The 16864-nt window shown below is 48.2% G+C and overlaps 1 protein-coding gene across 6 annotated transcripts in view; it reads left to right on the top strand.

Annotated features, from left to right (window-relative positions):
* LOC113211476 (voltage-dependent calcium channel type A subunit alpha-1) overlaps positions 1-16864 on the top strand; it is a 201110-nt gene that overhangs the window by 127461 nt on the left and 56785 nt on the right. The window contains exon 1 of one of the 6 annotated variants that reach the window (XM_052272316.1): positions 4965-5121. The exons of the other annotated variants lie outside the window; for them this stretch is intronic. Within the exon in view, the coding sequence (XP_052128276.1) occupies positions 5036-5121 (86 nt within the window). The 5' untranslated portion in view covers positions 4965-5035. Of the gene's footprint in view, positions 1-4964; positions 5122-16864 lie in introns of those variants that run through there. 6 annotated transcript variants of the gene reach the window in all.

The raw sequence follows: 16864 nt of genomic DNA, 5'->3' as shown, positions 1-16864 counted from the left end.
CCCTCCCCCCCAAATCCCACCAATCGCACCACCCCTCTCGCACGCCCGTGCTCTAACGGCGGCGGTGCGTTCTCCACCGAGCGCCCGCGCAGCAGCGCTTATGCAACCTGCCAGACACCCGTGCGGACTCGCGGTCTATGTGCTGCGGCGCTCCGGCTCTCTAAAGGAGACTCCCCTCTCTCACATGTTGCCACAGCAGGGTTAACAACACCTTTTTCTTTATCTACGACTATCGTTCACGCAAAATAAGGTTGTTTTTGTGAAGCTTTTTGAAGCGTGTTTTTTGTTGTAGTCATTTTATTTTTTCTATCTGGAAGACGAAAGTTTCATGCTGAAACAAACTGTTTCCTTTGAACACCTAAAAATCACAGGGCTCATTTCCGCCCGTTGTGTGGCAGAGACCGGTTCTGAACGGCACACGCTATAGAATTTTATTTCCGCTATTATTTACAAATTCTATAAGAGTAAATATAGGGTACAGGAAGGGGCCGTTAACAAATAACGTCACGTTTTGGGATTATTTTTCCCAGTTTCACAGTTAGTCACGATTTTGACTCACCCTTTACCCCACCGTGACGTCACATTGACTCACCGAATAGCATGCACCGCCTTTTGAGAATAGTGGTCGTTTTGTCTTCGCGTGGAGTGAGTAACAGTGTGACGTCACATGGGTCCCCCCTCTGCTACAATTGGTCATAAAGTAGCCTACCCGCACGCCTGAAAATGTATGACGTAATGTTCTAACAGGAGACATAGGGAGACATAAATGTCAGATTTTCCTCAAACTTGGTATATCCGTATATCTGCTTCTTATACCTGCATATGACAATTGCCGGTCAAATGTGCTGAGCTGCATATTTCAAAACTTCCTCTTGAAGCCTTTAGTTTTAAAAAAAATATATATTGTAGAATAATGTGATATTTGGAATGTGCGGTTTATTTGGTGGTTAGTTTCTCATCCATTTTTCGATTTGCGAAATCCTTTTATTAGTTTCTGTCCACATTTGACACTTTTTCTAGTAAACGCTCTTCTGGAGCTCAGCAGAAAATTTGACCGGCAATCATCCTCTTCATAGATAAGAAGCAAATATATAAAGTTTGAGCAAAATTGGGCATTCACACTTTCCTAATTGTCCTTCAAGCCAAACGATCGGCGGATGGATCATGTATGCCTGAGTTTCCTCAAAGTCAGATAATAATCACAACTTCTTGCCGTTTAGCCATCTTCTTACTTCTCCAGGAGAGAGAAAGATAGAGGTGGGAAGGGGGGGAGGGGGGCAGCAACGTGAGGTAAAGGTCAAAGAGTCGTGTCTGCTGTGGTGCGTGGACAGGCACGTCTCACAAGGGAACCCCGCCAAGTATAAATTCCCGATTTTCATTCTATTTTGGGAAATTGGTTTTCTAAATATGTCATCGAAGAACACATCAAAGAATTTTGCTTAAATTCATATTTAGGTGTCATTTAGGGCATTCGTTCCAAAAGCTGCTCTTTCAAATATTTTTTGTACCTTTCAATATTCCTTGCCCACAGGTAACTCGTCCAATTGCAGGGCTTTGGGTGAAAATTTCGTCCGTTTTGCTCTATCTGAAGCAGTTTAGGCGCTACCGCCACGTTTAGAAGGGGAAATGTACGGAAATCACTAGGGCTTAAGAGCAGCGGTTGTAAAAAGCAGTCCCACAAAAAATGTTATAAAACAAAAGTTGTAGAAAAATGTAAGCTCTTGTACTTTTGTATCATAACATTTTTTGTGGGACTGCCTTTACAACAGCTGCTCTTAAGCCCTAGTGATTCCCGTACATTTCCCCTCCTACGTGGCGGTGGTGCCTAAACGGCTTTAGATAGATCAAAACGGACGAAATTTTCGTCCTACAGACCGCAATTTGACGAGTTACCTGTAGGTAAGGAATCTTGAGTCATAAAAACTAATTGAAATAACAGCTTTTGGAACAAATGCCCAAAATGACCCCTAAATACAGAATGTTTTTTTCCCACAGTAGATTGAAAATCGGGAATTTACACTTGGCGGGGTTCCCTTGTCAGCCACGGAAGTACACGCCGGTTTAGCAGCTGATTTGTACCCGTATGGCCCGGTGGACAATTCCCCGCGGACATCTGTATTCCCCTCCTAAGGTCGGATACATATCGCCTGGGGACTTTGTACCCCCCCCCCCCCTTCCCCCTGTCAAAGCGCCCAGGCGAGATTTGTACCCTGGTGTTTGGGAGATTTGTACCCCCTCGGGGTAGGGGGTACAGTACGCCTAGGCAATTTATACCCCCCAAGTACAGGGGGTACAGGGTTCCTCTAGGCGATTCGTGCTCTCTTGGTTAATTGAGGTACAGGACGTGTAAAACACGAGTTTTATGCCGCAGTAATTGAGTGTAGGAATAGGTCGATTTATTTTTTCAATGCACATTCTATGCAAATCAACGATATCGATGAAAGGACTTCCAGCTTCCCAACTATGCTACCTTTGTAGTCAGTTATTCAGTCTAAGTTGAAGAAAAGCAAAGTCAATTAGATGTGTTAATTTCAAAAGCGAAGTGATGGACGAGATGTAAGGGCCAAGCCTTGATATTTTACACCTAACGATCGAGCTCAGAAGGGTTTTATTTAACTCTACATTTAATGTATACTTTCTTACTTCAGTATGTATCGTCGCCCCCTCCCTCCCCCTCCCTTTTACATCCCTCCCTCTTCTGGCCAAAACTTGGGGGCGGTGCAATGCCCCCCCCCCCCCCCCCACCGCGCACATCCCTCCGGTGTCGACGCCCCGCTGACTAGGAGATGAGCTGTAGAGACTTGACATTTTTAGGGTATCTTATAGGGTTTACTCCTAGAACGCGTACAGGAAGTATTCGGAACTATCATTGGGCTGGGAGGGGATTGAAGGGACAGAAGAGGTATTTAGGGTAAGTGGGCAAAACACATTCTTTACAGTTATCTAAGGGATAACTCGTTAAAGTATTATGTTTGCGCTAAAATTTCGTCCGCTTGGCCCTATCCGGCATCCGGCTCTCTTATACCTCCTGTATAGCCCCGTGCTTGTTGCACTCTTGGGGCAGGTGTAGGAAAGCCCCTCTTTAACGATCTCCTGAATCGCACGGCAGAACTTTTAGGTGCTAGAGGTTTTATCTCAACGAAAGGAAATCAGAAATAACCCGATTGTCCATAAACTTGTAGGAATAGGAGGAATCAGACCGAAAAATGAAAGACGAATCCCCGCCCTAGCTGACAAAGGTAACCTTTTCAAGTGTAAATCTCCGATTTCGTTGAAACTTGGAAAATTTGAAGGTTATTCATGTAGAAATCGGATGGACTTGAAATTTTTCCTAATCTTCACATTGACTGGGGGTTTACTTAAGCCTGACACTGTTTGTTGTCCCAAATATTTTTCTACCGCTTTAACTGTTCAAAATAGAGCAAAACGGACAAAATTTTGCCGCCTAGGACACTCTTCCCGTTTAAAAAAGATTCACCCCAAGAAGTTGCCGAAATCAGCCCGAAAGAGCCCCGGAAGCCACGGGCAGTCCCGCACTTTGTCCGCAGCCATGCCGGACTGTCCCAAATTCAGTCCGTCGCGTCTTCGGGTCACCCCGTGATCAGCCCGGCCCTGGGTGTCGGGGAAACCGAAATCTGCCCGGGGACCTCCCGGCGCCCGGGCAACCCCAGAATCTACCCCATGTGCCGGAAAACCCGGAAACAGCCCGGCTTAAGACCGTCGCGGACAGGTCGCTGGTTGTCTGAACATAATATGGACAGGAACATTTCACGTCAAGATTGATAAAACTTATATACTTTAAAGTTATAATAGCAAAATATCAGAGGCATTCTCTATCTTTAAACAAACAAACGAATTATTTGCACTATTTTGTACATGGCGCACGGGAGTTCAATCTGACTTATAAAATTTCGTATAAATTCATGTACGAAATCTTGGATTATTTTGCAAAAAACTGTACATAAGAACGCAAGATTTTTGCATGCCCAGCGGTATTGAACAAAGTCCAACGTCTTCATTTAATCGTTCAGAGCACGTCATTTTTTTATGTTGAAGGTCGTTCGGCATATCCTTAACAGAGCCCAGTACATAAGCGAAGGCATTTCCCGAAAACCGCGTCGCGATGCGCCAATCGGTTCGCTGTGAAAGGCATCATTTCTGTAAGGACTGCGCATCTAGTTGAAGGACCCTTCCTGAGGCATCTCCTCTCAGCCGTCACCGTAGCTCAGTTGGAAAGAGCGTCAGACAAAAGAACAGAAATCCGTAGGGTAAGGGATCGAATACCGCTCGTTTCCCTTTTTTCGTGACCGTTGGGTGGGCTCGGGCATCCCCGAAAACAGCCCAAAGGTGCCTCCGGGCATACCCAGAAACTTTCGGTTTTTGTCACTTCTGGGGTGTGTTTCAGGGCTGCCCGCTAGGTACTTCGGGCTAACCCAAAAAGTGCCCACCCGTCCGGGCTGTTCCGGGGGCTGATCATTTTTAAACGGGTTTTGACGAGTTACCCTCGAGTTACCCCTTAGAACACTGCTTTACATTTTTCAAAAAATGTCTTTTTCTAAAACCTTAGGTACTCCTCGTACCTGGTAAAGGCAAAAACTAACTGTGAGGTCTAGGAAAATTCCAAGTGCCATCCGATTTCTACATGAATAACCTTCAAATTTTCCAAGTTTCAACGAAATCGGAGATTTACACCTGAAAAGGTTCCCTTGTGAGCCTCTACAATTAACAGTGTACTCCTTGCCGTGCGTGCGTCTGGCCCTCCTGCATTATGTACACGCGGACATGTCGCGCCCCCTCCCCCCCACCCATCCGCTTGGCGCGGAGTGGCGTAGCGTAGCGCAGCGCGGTCAGGGTGAGTCTTGATGTCGTGTCCAGGCTGGGCCGGGTCAGTCTGTCAGTCAGGGCGGTGTGCGCACGGACGTGCCGAGTCCATCAGTTGGCCTGGTCTCTCGTCCGCGCACTCCGGGACGCGTCGTGACCATGTTGTGTGACCCGGTGGGACCGCGCTCAGGATGACGGCGGGAGGATTACGACCATGGCGGGCTCGACTAACTCGCCGGCTGATGCGCGCGCCGGAGGCGGCCAGGGCGGCGAAGAAGAGTTTGACTTGGAGTGTTTTCGGTACGCAAAGCCGGTCTTCGGCCAGCTCGCGTTATTGGGGAAAATGTTTACTTCATGAATTAACTTACGGCAGATTCGTTTTGGTATTATTTTCAAAACGACTGGCGGGTTTAAACCAGACCACGTCGTGCGTAACAGGCTTCGTGATGTCTTGTGGAACAGAGTGTTACCCTACGACGCGCATGTGACACCCGAGACGAGGAGGAAAAAGGGTATGAGCGGATGTGGTGGTCCTTTAGTCACACAAACTGGCGAGGACGAACCTCTGCATAGGCCCCGAACGTTAATCTATTCGTAGTGTGAGGTATGACCTTTCATTTTTGTTCCATCCCCATAGACAAATTTTTTCCTGTTTCGTGGACAAGACATTTGTCCCAGCGAGTGGACGTTTAAATCCGTCCCCTTTTTCGCAACAAATTTGTTTCCAAGGTGGGGACAATTTGTGCAAGAATAATTTTGTCCCTTCCAATGAAACACTTTGTCTTTAAAATGCACGAAAAAAAAAAGAATTAGCTAAATTAGGTAATGCATTCGCTAATATGGCCTTAGATTAGAATATTAGCTTTCCTAGCTGATTCCCAGCTAAGAAAGCTAAAATATTAGCTTTCACAGCTAGTTGCTTTATTTTGTACACAACTGTCATGGCTAATTTATTAGCTCTCCTTGCTAAGAATTAGCTAGGAGAGCTTATATTCTAATCTAAGGCCATATTAGCGAATGCATTTGCTAGTTTAGCTAATTCTTTTTTTTCCGTGTGACACGTTTTTGTCCCTAGATCTCTTGTCTGCGGCTATGGAGAAACATTTTGTTGCTAGTTTAAGGTACAAAAAAAAGTTCCTTTACATTTAGAGTGTAGAAGTTTGGTGGATTCATCACCAAACGAAATGTGACTGTTGTGTTTGAAGAACGGGTTTCGAAGTGGGAGGAAAATCGTGCAATTCCTGGCAAGAGGGCATCACTACCTGGGGAGCATGCAATTGTTCTTTGAAGTTTGACTTGCGGGAAAAATAAACGAATTTATAAAATCTTCAAAACCGAAAACCGTGCCGGTTTCGCACCCAGAAGAATGGTTTCTTGTTAAAATTGCATTCTGACCCAAGATCAAAGACACTCTTGAAACAATTCAACATTGTCTTGGAAATATGATTTTTCTCTTATTCGAAATATCATATATGCTTGTATCTATTGTTAATTTGATCTTTTGTCAGGAATCTAAATCAAAGAAAAGTGTACTTGAAACAAGAAACAGTGTATTCTGGGTGCGCAAGTGTTCGCACATATCACATTGATGCAATCTCATTCAGTGATAATGACTCGACTGGTACTGTGAAAAATATTTGTACATACTATCCCGCATGGAAATAAGTATAGCCAAATATACTTTTGGGTATACTTGTAAAGAGTATACATTAAGTATACTTAAAGTATTGCAGATTGGAACCGCAACACTTTGGTGGCACTTTCGGCACACTTTTTTCATACTTTATGTGTACTTTTTTTACACTTTTTTAGCTCTTTTTTCCATGCGGGATATGTACGACAACTTTTTGTAATTTACCAGTTACAAATTGTGTTATAAATGTGCTACCTCCTACTCTTGCGTGTCAAGTCCAAGTCGATGAAACGCAGTTCTTGGAAATTAACAATTTTGATTTGTAATCGTTAATATTTCACTAAAATTTTTCTTGTACCTTTGATACGACAATTTTTCACAGTGGGTGTAATAATACATTAGGAAAAGTAACGCTATGGTAATAGATGCATTGGCACACTCTAAACTGTTCGAATCTTGCCACTGAATAACATATTGTTACGGCGGGATTAGCGCGTTCTTTGGTAGTCTAGGAAACCTTATCAATCAATGCTTATAAAGTTGTTAAATTGATTTGTGTGTACGGGATGAATAACGGGTCGTACCGTATCCGCTGTTTTCTACGCTGCACGTGTTCGTTAAAATTGTTTTTTAATGTATATTATCCTATGTAGTTCCCACAATACGCTTTCACGACCCCAATGTCAAATTAATCAACGGAAACTCCTTGTGTGAGATGAGTAACGTGTACGGTTGGGTGCGGTGACTGGTCCGAAGGCCCATAAACTGATACCACTGGCAGGCCACGACTAATTAGAGTTGCCACTAAAGCAAAGCGGAGCTGGTAACGACGTTTGCTGGAGGCTGAGCCTAGCCTAGCTTGGTAAGGTCTTGACAGAAAGGTTTTAAGTCGTGGCCGCCGCACTAGAAAAACAAGTGACGTGTGTCATATACGTTGTCATGTGATGTGCACTCTCAGGAGAGAACGTTTTTTTCTGCACTCTACTTCAAGCAAACGGATAGGGGCGTTGCAGGGAGAATGCACCAGAAAACTTTTTCTCTGGATCGTGCATCAAGAAACGTGACACATGTCACGTTAATTTTTCCAGCGCGCATGTGAGCTTATAACTGTGTCATGACCTGAATGGATCAACAAAACGCAAAATCTTGTGTTCGTGTCGAGGGGTCGTGGAAGGGGGACCGTGGGTAGTACGCTCCCGTTTATTCGATAAACGTCTGGTTAGTACTTATCTTATTGTTTTTCGTCCATTTCTATGAGGCTCCGTGTTGATTCTTGCCGTACGGCCGTACGCGTACCGTTGGTCGTTACCGCTCGACCCACCCGCCGGCCGGTTCTTCTGTTCTCCGGTAGTTCTTCCCTGTTCGCCCCCTTCTCGTCAGCAGCCCAACCCCTACCAACCCTACGCCTCCGCTTTAAGGCCTCCTGTGGACTTGTTTCCTCGTACAACCTTCTTGCTCTCTTTCTCTTCTCTACCACTTCCCATTCATCCCGCACATCCCTCTCTCTCCCACACACACTTTCACACAGTAATGTTCTGTAGCAGTGTGACGTCAGTGGGTAGGAAATTCCGCCATGTTGGTGTGGTGACGTCAACCATCCCCCTCCCCACACCCCACCGGTCCCCCTCGCCCCGCCACTCCCTGCCACCCCCTGCCGACCCCACCGGCCCCACTGGGCCCCACCCCCAGCCCTGATCGATATATCTGTTCCTGTGAGCGGTCGCTCGCGGGGTTGACTGGGAGGGGGCCCGACTGCAGCCCCCCTCCCCCTCCTCCCTCCCCCCACCCCTTTCAATGGCCCGGCCCGGCTGCCGCACCGCGTGGTCGCCCCCTCCATCTTTCTGTTTCTTAACCATTTTCCGCGGTGCCCCCTCCCTCCCCGTGCACGGCTCCGGCCCGCCGCAGAGGCTGCTGGTGCACCGTGCTTCTTGCTCGGCTGCAGTGTGAGTTGGTCGAGTTCCAGTAACCACATGCACCGCTGACCGCCCAGCTATCCTCATATCAGCTGACTTCACTTTGCAGCAGCTTACTCGCGGCACTTTTTGTCATTTTCGGCCAACCTCTTTCTCTCCCCTTTCCTCCTCCACCCCCTCCTCTCGCTCTCCCTCCTCCTCTACCCCTTCTCCATCTCCTCTACCTCCTCCCCGACCCCCCACACTGGATTCCTCGCCGCTTCGTCTTTTCGCCCAACATCGGGCCACCATACCATCACACCCGGGGCCTGGCCGCAGCCCTCCTGCTTCGGCCATCTCCGCCGGGACTCGGGTCGGCTCAAGTCTCGCCCGCCCCCTTCCCCATCCCCGCCCGGCCCCGGCGCCGCCGCCTGTCCCACTTTCTACCAGTGACCCCAGAGTTCACGCCTCGCAACGCTGTGTAGCGATCTTCTTCCCTCCCTTCGCCTTGTTACACCCTCCAGCTCTCTAATTCACACTTCATGTACCAAGTGTGCAATATGCACCCACCTGACCAAGATGGCGGTACACACATTCCCCATGTGAAGAATGCATTTGTTGTTCTCTCTTAAGCCGGCATCTGACCAGGATCCTTCGTAGTCTCCCACCCGGACCCCGGGAATAATTATAATAACTTGTTTTAATACGTCGGTTTTACCCATGCTAATGATGCTCTTAGCTATGTAGGAAAACAATATGGAAAACCTTAGAGAATTCTCTGTGGATATGCCCATTTTGTAGCAAAATAGCCAACGTTGGGCGTGCGGCGGGTTTCCGGTTTGCACCCAGAAAAAAGATTTCTTACATCAAGCCAAATTGGCTTGAAATAAGAAAATTTCCACCTCGGCTGAACCAAATCCAAAAGAGCGTCCGGTAAAAACCTAGGCTTCATTTGGTTGGATTGGATCAAAACTAACACTGCTTGATTCAAGGCAAATTTATATTGCAAGCCAAGAATAAAGATTCTTACTTCAAGAAATTCGGCTTGATTCTTGCATACATTATTTCGAACCAAATATTTACGCTGTTCATTCGGGCGACAGAGTTGCGCTTGGTTTTCCACAGATTTTTTTCTAGAACACTTAGGCATTGGTAAGGCATTCTTAATCCAAGAATATTTTCTTGGTTTACGCAAGAATGCCATCGGCTTGTTCTCATACGGTGCGCAGAGCAGCACGAGAGCCAAAAAGTCGGTAGGGGGCCGACCGGACTCGAACCCATGCCCCGTCGGTCCGAGCCAGCGCCTCAGCCCACTGAGCTATCGCTTCGACGACGGAGCGCGCCAGTCCAGCGCACTGTTGGTAGTGGCAGCTATGGACTGTGTCCGAATCATCCGAATCAGGTCGGCAGAGAGCGGCGGCCCCGTCACCTGTCGTGGTAGCTCAGTGGTCTCTGTGCCTGGCGGCTGGATAGTGAGCCGGGTCCGGCAGGGGTTCGATCCCAGGCCGGAGCGCAACCAGTTTCTCCAAATCAGTGCCTCTGTAGTTGTGAAAGGCCTGAGAGGGGATGGACTAAGTTTCTGGAAACTTGGGAAAGAGAGACAACTGGATTACCGTTTTGTCAAAATATAATTCCCGATGATTCCACAACGCCGAGGCAAGTGGTCGAGAGAGATGGATCGGAGTCGGAGGAGTCCGATCCGGGTCGGGTCCCAGCCGAAGTGATCCCGAGAACGTACACTACGTACACGAACACAGCGGGCGGGAAAATATGGGTTGGCTTCAACCAAGACTAGCCGATGCTTGCGCTACGCCTAGCTTGAATCTAGACAGAGATTCTTGTTGTAAGCTAAAAACGTCTTGATTCAAACTGTGCACAATTCAAGCACTCGGCTAGGCTTAATTCAAGAATCCATTTTTCTGGGTGTGGGGTAGTGACCGGAAGTTAGACGGAACTGATTCGCCATCCGTGCGCGTGCGACTAGCTTCTAGTCCTGTGCCCGGTCAGGCCAGGTCGGTTCTTGGTTTCTTGGAGATGAGGCAGGAAGTGGTCAGCTAATGTTGAATGCAATCTAGCGGCGTCTTATAAGCTGTTAGTCGTTCACTCTGACGATATAAGAATAAACGCACTACATGTAACATTTAGTTGTATTTTTGTTTGAACGCATTTTCTTCGCGTATTACAACACCTCGAAAAATGAAAAGTTGTCACAGCCATCGTATGGTTACTTCAGGGACAACCACAAAGTGATGGTTGAGATAACGTTAAAATTGTTCTCAAAACGAAAACATACTTCCGACAAGTGTAGGATTGTTAATTTCTTAACCATATTATTAGTTGTCCCTGAAGTAACCACACGATGGTTGATACGACTTTCCATTTTTCTAGGTGAAAGAGCACCGTGTGTACCCTTTGTTAACAGACACGTGCTTTTCGGGCTTTTCGTAATACGAATCCGAGCCCTTCGCAATACGAAGGATTTTGTTTGTTTTACAAAGGTGTCCAATCTATTTTACGTTGCAAAGAACAGTCCCTTGTAAGAAACTTACAGTGTGCGATAGTATTATGCTATGATTTTATCAAACCATCCAGACGAAAGCCATGTAGGCTGTCGAACAAACTGCAGGCATTGCAGTCGGGCAGGCAGGAAGCCAGGTCGGCTGGCTGGGTCGCGGCTGCCCCAGCCCAAACTAGGAGGCTGGGGACCGGAACCAAACTCTTGACACTCCCTCCTCTCCCCCCGCCCTCTTTTCCACTGCCATTGCCCCTCCCCCCACCGCTCCCTGGAGAGGCCGGGTGTGAGTGGGGAACAGTGTAGGGGAGGGGGGCCTATTGATGCCCCCCCCTCTCCTTTTGGAGAGCAGGGGGGACGGAATAAGGAGGGACAAGAACGTGGTGCGTGTGGTGTGGCGAAGGCACGGATTATAGGGCGGGGGGGCAGCGCCGCTAGTGAGGTGCCTGAAAGGTAGGCAATTTGTTGCTCCTAACGCCTCTATGGAGGCAATCCGCTGTGCGTTGCCCCAACTGTTAGCTGGCCCTTAAATCGCGGCCGTGTGTTGCACCTTCTTTACACCTAGAGTTCGAGGAAAACTGGAAATTGTTAATTCTAGCAATCAGTTAAACCTCTGCCAAATTGATTACGAAGAGAAGGATTGCTTGAAGCGTTGTATTACGAACCAATTCCTCGTATACGCTTACAAATTTCTTTGCAATCTAAGTAACGATTATTGTTTGTAACGCAGTAACGTTGCAGAGCATTTTGTTAATTCGTAATTCGTATGCATTTGGTTGTGCATGAACATGTAGTGTTTTGAACATCCATGAAGGTTATGCTCGATTTCATGCACAACTACATTTTCAGAATGTACCTTTCGTAACTCACAAGTCACCTCACTTCACGTTTTTCTCATTTATTGGTGTGACCAGTTTTGGTCACACGATGTGATGTAACATGAGTTTAGGTCACACCAAATGACGCAACATCCCCGCTAAGAATGTATGGGCACAAAGAACAGAACGCTTAGGTTAGGTTAGGTTAGGTAACGTTACACCACAAACGTGACTAAAAATATGGTCAAGCCAATGCTAAGAACGCCACACTTGTAATGTGACACATTTAACATTAATTTTTTCTGTGCATTTGCTCCAAGTGGACTTTGGACGTGAAACTTCCCGCGCGGACTAGCGCCACTTTAGCAGAGCCTACGAGCGGCGCGTGCCCCGGGCCGCGTGCCTGGTCGCCGCCTCATTAGCGCTGAGCGGGACCATCAAAGCAGGTCGTGACACATGAGGTCGGCGAGGGAGATTCGGGAGGGGGCCGGACACAGGGGCCCACGCCATGGCGCGCCACGCTGCTCGTCAGGCTATTGCCACTGATAGGGACCCGCTGCGGGACCTCAGTGTGCGGCGTCGTCGCGCTGATGCCTGGTCCCGGCCGACACCATGGACATCGTGTTTATGCTGGTTGGCGCGGGCTGCAGTGCCGTAGACGAGAACGCGATCCATCTCCAGGAGCTCCGTGCTCCAGGGACTACTGAGACCCACGAGGGCGTTGAAGAGGCCCCTGCCCCTGGGGTTGACTATTGTGCCGACACGGTGCTGCTCCATGGGGCCCAGGCTCCCACCACGCTGCACGAACCCGAGGAAGAGAATGCCCTGCCTGTCCGAGACGGCATCAGTACCGACCTCGCTGACCACGACATCGAGTTTCCGGGGCTAGCTGCGCCTTCCGCACAGTCTTGTGCTGCCCCTCGACTTGCCGCCTCAGGGGAAGCTGTGCCCGCCTCCACGGTTGGAGATCCTGCGGGCGGCGCTTCGCACTGGGTCAGGCAACACATTTGGGGCCCTCGCGCCCCACGAGCCCACCGCGGTGCCGCACACACCCTGCCCGGCCTCACCTCCTGTCTCCCTCGCGTGCACACGCTCGTGGAGGAGACAGGCCAGCGGCCGCTGCTGTACTGGTACCATATGCAGCGTAAGCTTCAAAGGTTAGACCCTGGCCGAGCAAATACGAGGATGTCAAATATTTTGAGGTTATTTGTTGAAAGACTTAACTATGGCCTACTGCGACGGATACCAGAACGGTATACATTGACCAATACCTTTGGCTGGTCAAAGTGTCGGTTTTAGCCTTGTCGCGACGTCACTGGTTTTGCCTTTGCCTATGGTCTCTTTGGTATTGAGTGCATGCCTAATCTGATCTGTAGCTCAATTGGTTAACTCTTATTTTAAACAATTTCGGAGCTAGAGAGAGATTTATTTAACACAACATGGCAAAATCAAATCGCTAATATGATTATTTTGAATCCGATGCAAGCTGGCAGCGTTTTGTTTATGTATGGCTTAAAATTATTTTTTCAAAGCAGAAGGGTGAGGTGTAGTCACGGTGCCTAACCGTTTAACTATTTCCTCATGTCCAAGAAGAAATTTTATAGTGGCAGGCCGACCTATAACGGGAAATTGAGAAGTGACTGATTTCTGGCCGCACGACCAAACGCCGCCGGCAAACCAAGCCAAGCAGGTACGATCTCTCTGCCGTACGGAGTTGCCTGCGGAGCGAAGTGAAGCTATGGCAGCCTAGTTTGGCGAAACGGCAAGTCTGCTTGTTTTAGCAGGGTGAAGAATCCTTTTAATCCTTACGTAATTATTTCGTAATCATTACGTAATTCTTGTGTAATCCCCGGGTAATCATTATGTAACCAAACGGTTGCATCCATAGAGAGTCACAATGTCAAAGAAGTGGTTAACTGCTCGGAACATTTCCTTATAAAAATGATACGAAACGAAATTAAACAAAGCTGATTATTTGCACCATTAGGCAGTCGAAACGTTGTCCTGGAAAAAGTTTGGATGCTGAACTTACTGCTCCCTGCCAGATCATCATTATCAGTGAGATACGGCCATCCCATCTTTGTTCCTGTATGTTTTTATACCTCGATGTGTATCGCTCGCACCGCAGCGGTATTGGGCTTTCCTCCAGCCCACAAGGCACCAGACCGCCTAGATCGACTTTCCGATCGGACCTGCTTACAGGAGGCTCCTTCAGACGAAGCGCAGGAACCACATGCACAGATCAGGGCATTTAAAAATCTAAGCCGGCTGCCATAGCTTTTTCAACGCAGAAAGGGCGGGCTAAAAATGCGGAGATTGAGGAACGACACTCCAGTCCACAAGCCAAGGCACATTGAAGGGTGACAGAAGGCAGCTCAGCTAGTACGTGACAGGTGTTGCCCTGGTGTTCATAACTCCACATCAACCTAGTTCAACATTGAAAACCTTTTACTCTCCGAGCCATGTCGATTAAAAAGCACGCAAGGAAATGTTGAGTGCCATTATCCCCCGCCTCCTCATAGTGATCTTTTTTAAGTACACGGAAAAAAAAGAATTAGCTAAATTAGCTAATGCATTCGCTAATATGGCCTTAGATGAGAATATTAGCTCTCCTAGCTAATTCTTAGCAAGGAGAGCTAATAAATTAGCCATAACAGTTGTGTACAAAATAAAGCAACTAGCTGTGAAAGCTAATATTTTAGCTTTCTTAGCTGGGAATTAGCTAGGAAAGCTAATATTCTCATCTAAGGCCATATTAGCGAATGCATTAGCTAATTTAGCTAATTCTTTTTTTTCCGTGTATGTTCAGGTGGTTGACACGAGAGACTTTTCGTACTGGACCAACCATACGCGCCACTATCGGCTCTTCTACTTGATGGCGAAGATTTCGTCGCTCCCACCACACCGCACACTACACCCCTGCCGGTGGGCCCATGACCGCCCCCCCCCCCCACCTGACCCCTAATGAACGGATTACATACAGCCAGTGCTATTCACTGGACCCGACCACAATCGCTCATGGTGGCTGCGGTTGGAGGGGGCCGTGGCTGGCTGGGACTAAAGCGCGCACAACCCTTTCCACTTTGCCTCCTTCCACTTTCGTTTTTTGTCGGACGGTTTCTTAGGCCAGAATTTGGTATGATTTATGCTTGAAGACAGAAGGAACACGGTGTGAAAAAACCTTGTGTTTGGACCCCGTTTGTGCCGCATTCAGCCATTCAAGAAAGGCTGACTGAAAAGCGTCTCCTCTGAACCGGTCGGCAGGGACGCTGGGTGGAGCTTTGAGGCCTATTCGAGGGGACTGTCTCTTTCTTAGCCTTGTGTGCTTTGCAATGAAATTTTTCGTTGGTTGTGTTCGCACCTTTTCGTTGGATCGTGCCTCGACTGTCGCACTTGTCAGAGGCTGTCAGCGGCGCCTACCCTTGTGTGCGCCAATGCATAACTGGCAGGTAGTGTTGTGATACTGCAGCGGAACCGCTCCGCTGCCGCCCCCTCCCCTGTGACCCTAGTCATCTCTGCACCGCTCCACCCCTACCCCCTTTCCGGCAGGCAGGGACGCACACCGCTGCGGACGAAACGTACAGTGAAAGGGAGAAACTTGGCATCGCCGCGCTCTACAAGTCTGAGAGTTTGGAGGGGAGGGGAGGGGGTAGCTAGCCTAGCCTGGGGGTGGCGGCGGCCGCCGAGCCGCCCCTATGCGGCAGTAGCTGCCCTGCTCTGCCCGGTGCCCCATCTCTCTCTCTCCCTCTTTCTCTCTCTCTCTCTCTCTCTCTCTCTCTCTCTCTCTCTCTCTCTCTCTCTCTCTCTCAATTTCTCATTGTATGCGTGCTGTTGCTGCTTCAAATTGGCACCTTTTACTGTTATCGGCTATCTAACGTACCGAATAAAGTTGAGAGATGTACGACAAAAAGACTTGCGTCCTATTTCCATCAATGAATATCAAATATCTCCTGAAGACTAAGAATGCTGTGCACTCTGATGGTAAAGGTACAATATCGTTTTGTTTCTAAAGAGGGAACGTCTCCGCGCACATCCAGGCCAGAATTGTGTTCTTTAGAACTGGACAAATTGTGTGAAGGTTTGCATGACGGCAGGCAACGTTTTCGTGCACATCTAGACACTGTAAAAAAGTTCCTCGTAAAGTTACGGCATTTCTTTTAATTTGAAATTACAAAATAATGTTGTAAATTTACGACGGACCAGTTTTGCTCCACGATGAATTATAAGTCGATACGAAGTTATTGTAATTTTACAATTTGAAATTGTAATTTTACGAACTCACATCATGGAAATTTTTCCGGTAAACTTACGACTTTTTTTCTCAGTGACCGTCTGCAATTTTTTTCCTTGAACTGGAATTCGTCTAAATTAAGGAACAAAATTTCATTTGGTCTGGATGTGCATGAAAACGTTGCCTTTTTAACGAAAATTGTCCCTCCACGTGTCTGTTCCCCATGGCACGGACACTTGCAAATTTGTAAAAAAAAGTCGATGAAAACCTTCGGAGTAACTTTTAAACCACAGAGGTTCACAGCGACAGTGCCCCCCTGCCCCCCGGTGACCACACACAGGGATGCGTGCATTGCGGTGGTAATATCTAGGTTACCGATTGAGATGTTAATGCTGCTAATTTAGCGCATGCAGTATAACCCGCCCCCTGCCGGTGGCGTCCCGAGATGTTCGGGGCTATAGCCCCTCATCAGCCGAAACGATATGCGAGAAGACCACAGCGAGGGGGGAGGGTCGAGAGCCCGCTGCACGTGGAGGACTAGCGGGTGGCCTACCCTAGACTCTGCGGGCGCTCACTCCCCCTGCGGAGGCAGGGGAGTCCTTAGAATGAACACTTAGGAACAATAATTCGTTAAGCAAGAAAAAGAAATCTGAAGTCATTGTTGTGAAAATAAACGCGGTTGTGGATTTGTAATGCATAGGTAAAAGCGGTTAAAGGGTAAAGGAGAGGGAAGGGAGACGAGCGGAGCACCTCCCACAGCTCCCGAGCCCGAGCCCTACCCGGCTGGGCAACGCCAGGGGGTGACGGTTGGGTTGGGAGGCGGATGGGGGGCGTGGTTGGAGGTGGGGGGTTGGGGGCGAGTGCGGCAACCCTGCTGGTGGACACAATGAATGAAACATGACGTTTCCCTGGCCGCACGTAGTGATCCGCACTGTGAGCAGAAAGCTCGATGCCCCC

The sequence above is a fragment of the Frankliniella occidentalis genome, unplaced genomic scaffold (assembly GCF_000697945.3).
Source record: "Frankliniella occidentalis isolate FOCC.00 unplaced genomic scaffold, Focc_3.1 Scaffold6, whole genome shotgun sequence".
Lineage (NCBI taxonomy): Eukaryota > Metazoa > Arthropoda > Insecta > Thysanoptera > Thripidae > Frankliniella > Frankliniella occidentalis.
Note: the sequence above shows the minus strand (reverse complement) of the source record. Positions and strands in the feature narration are given on the sequence as shown.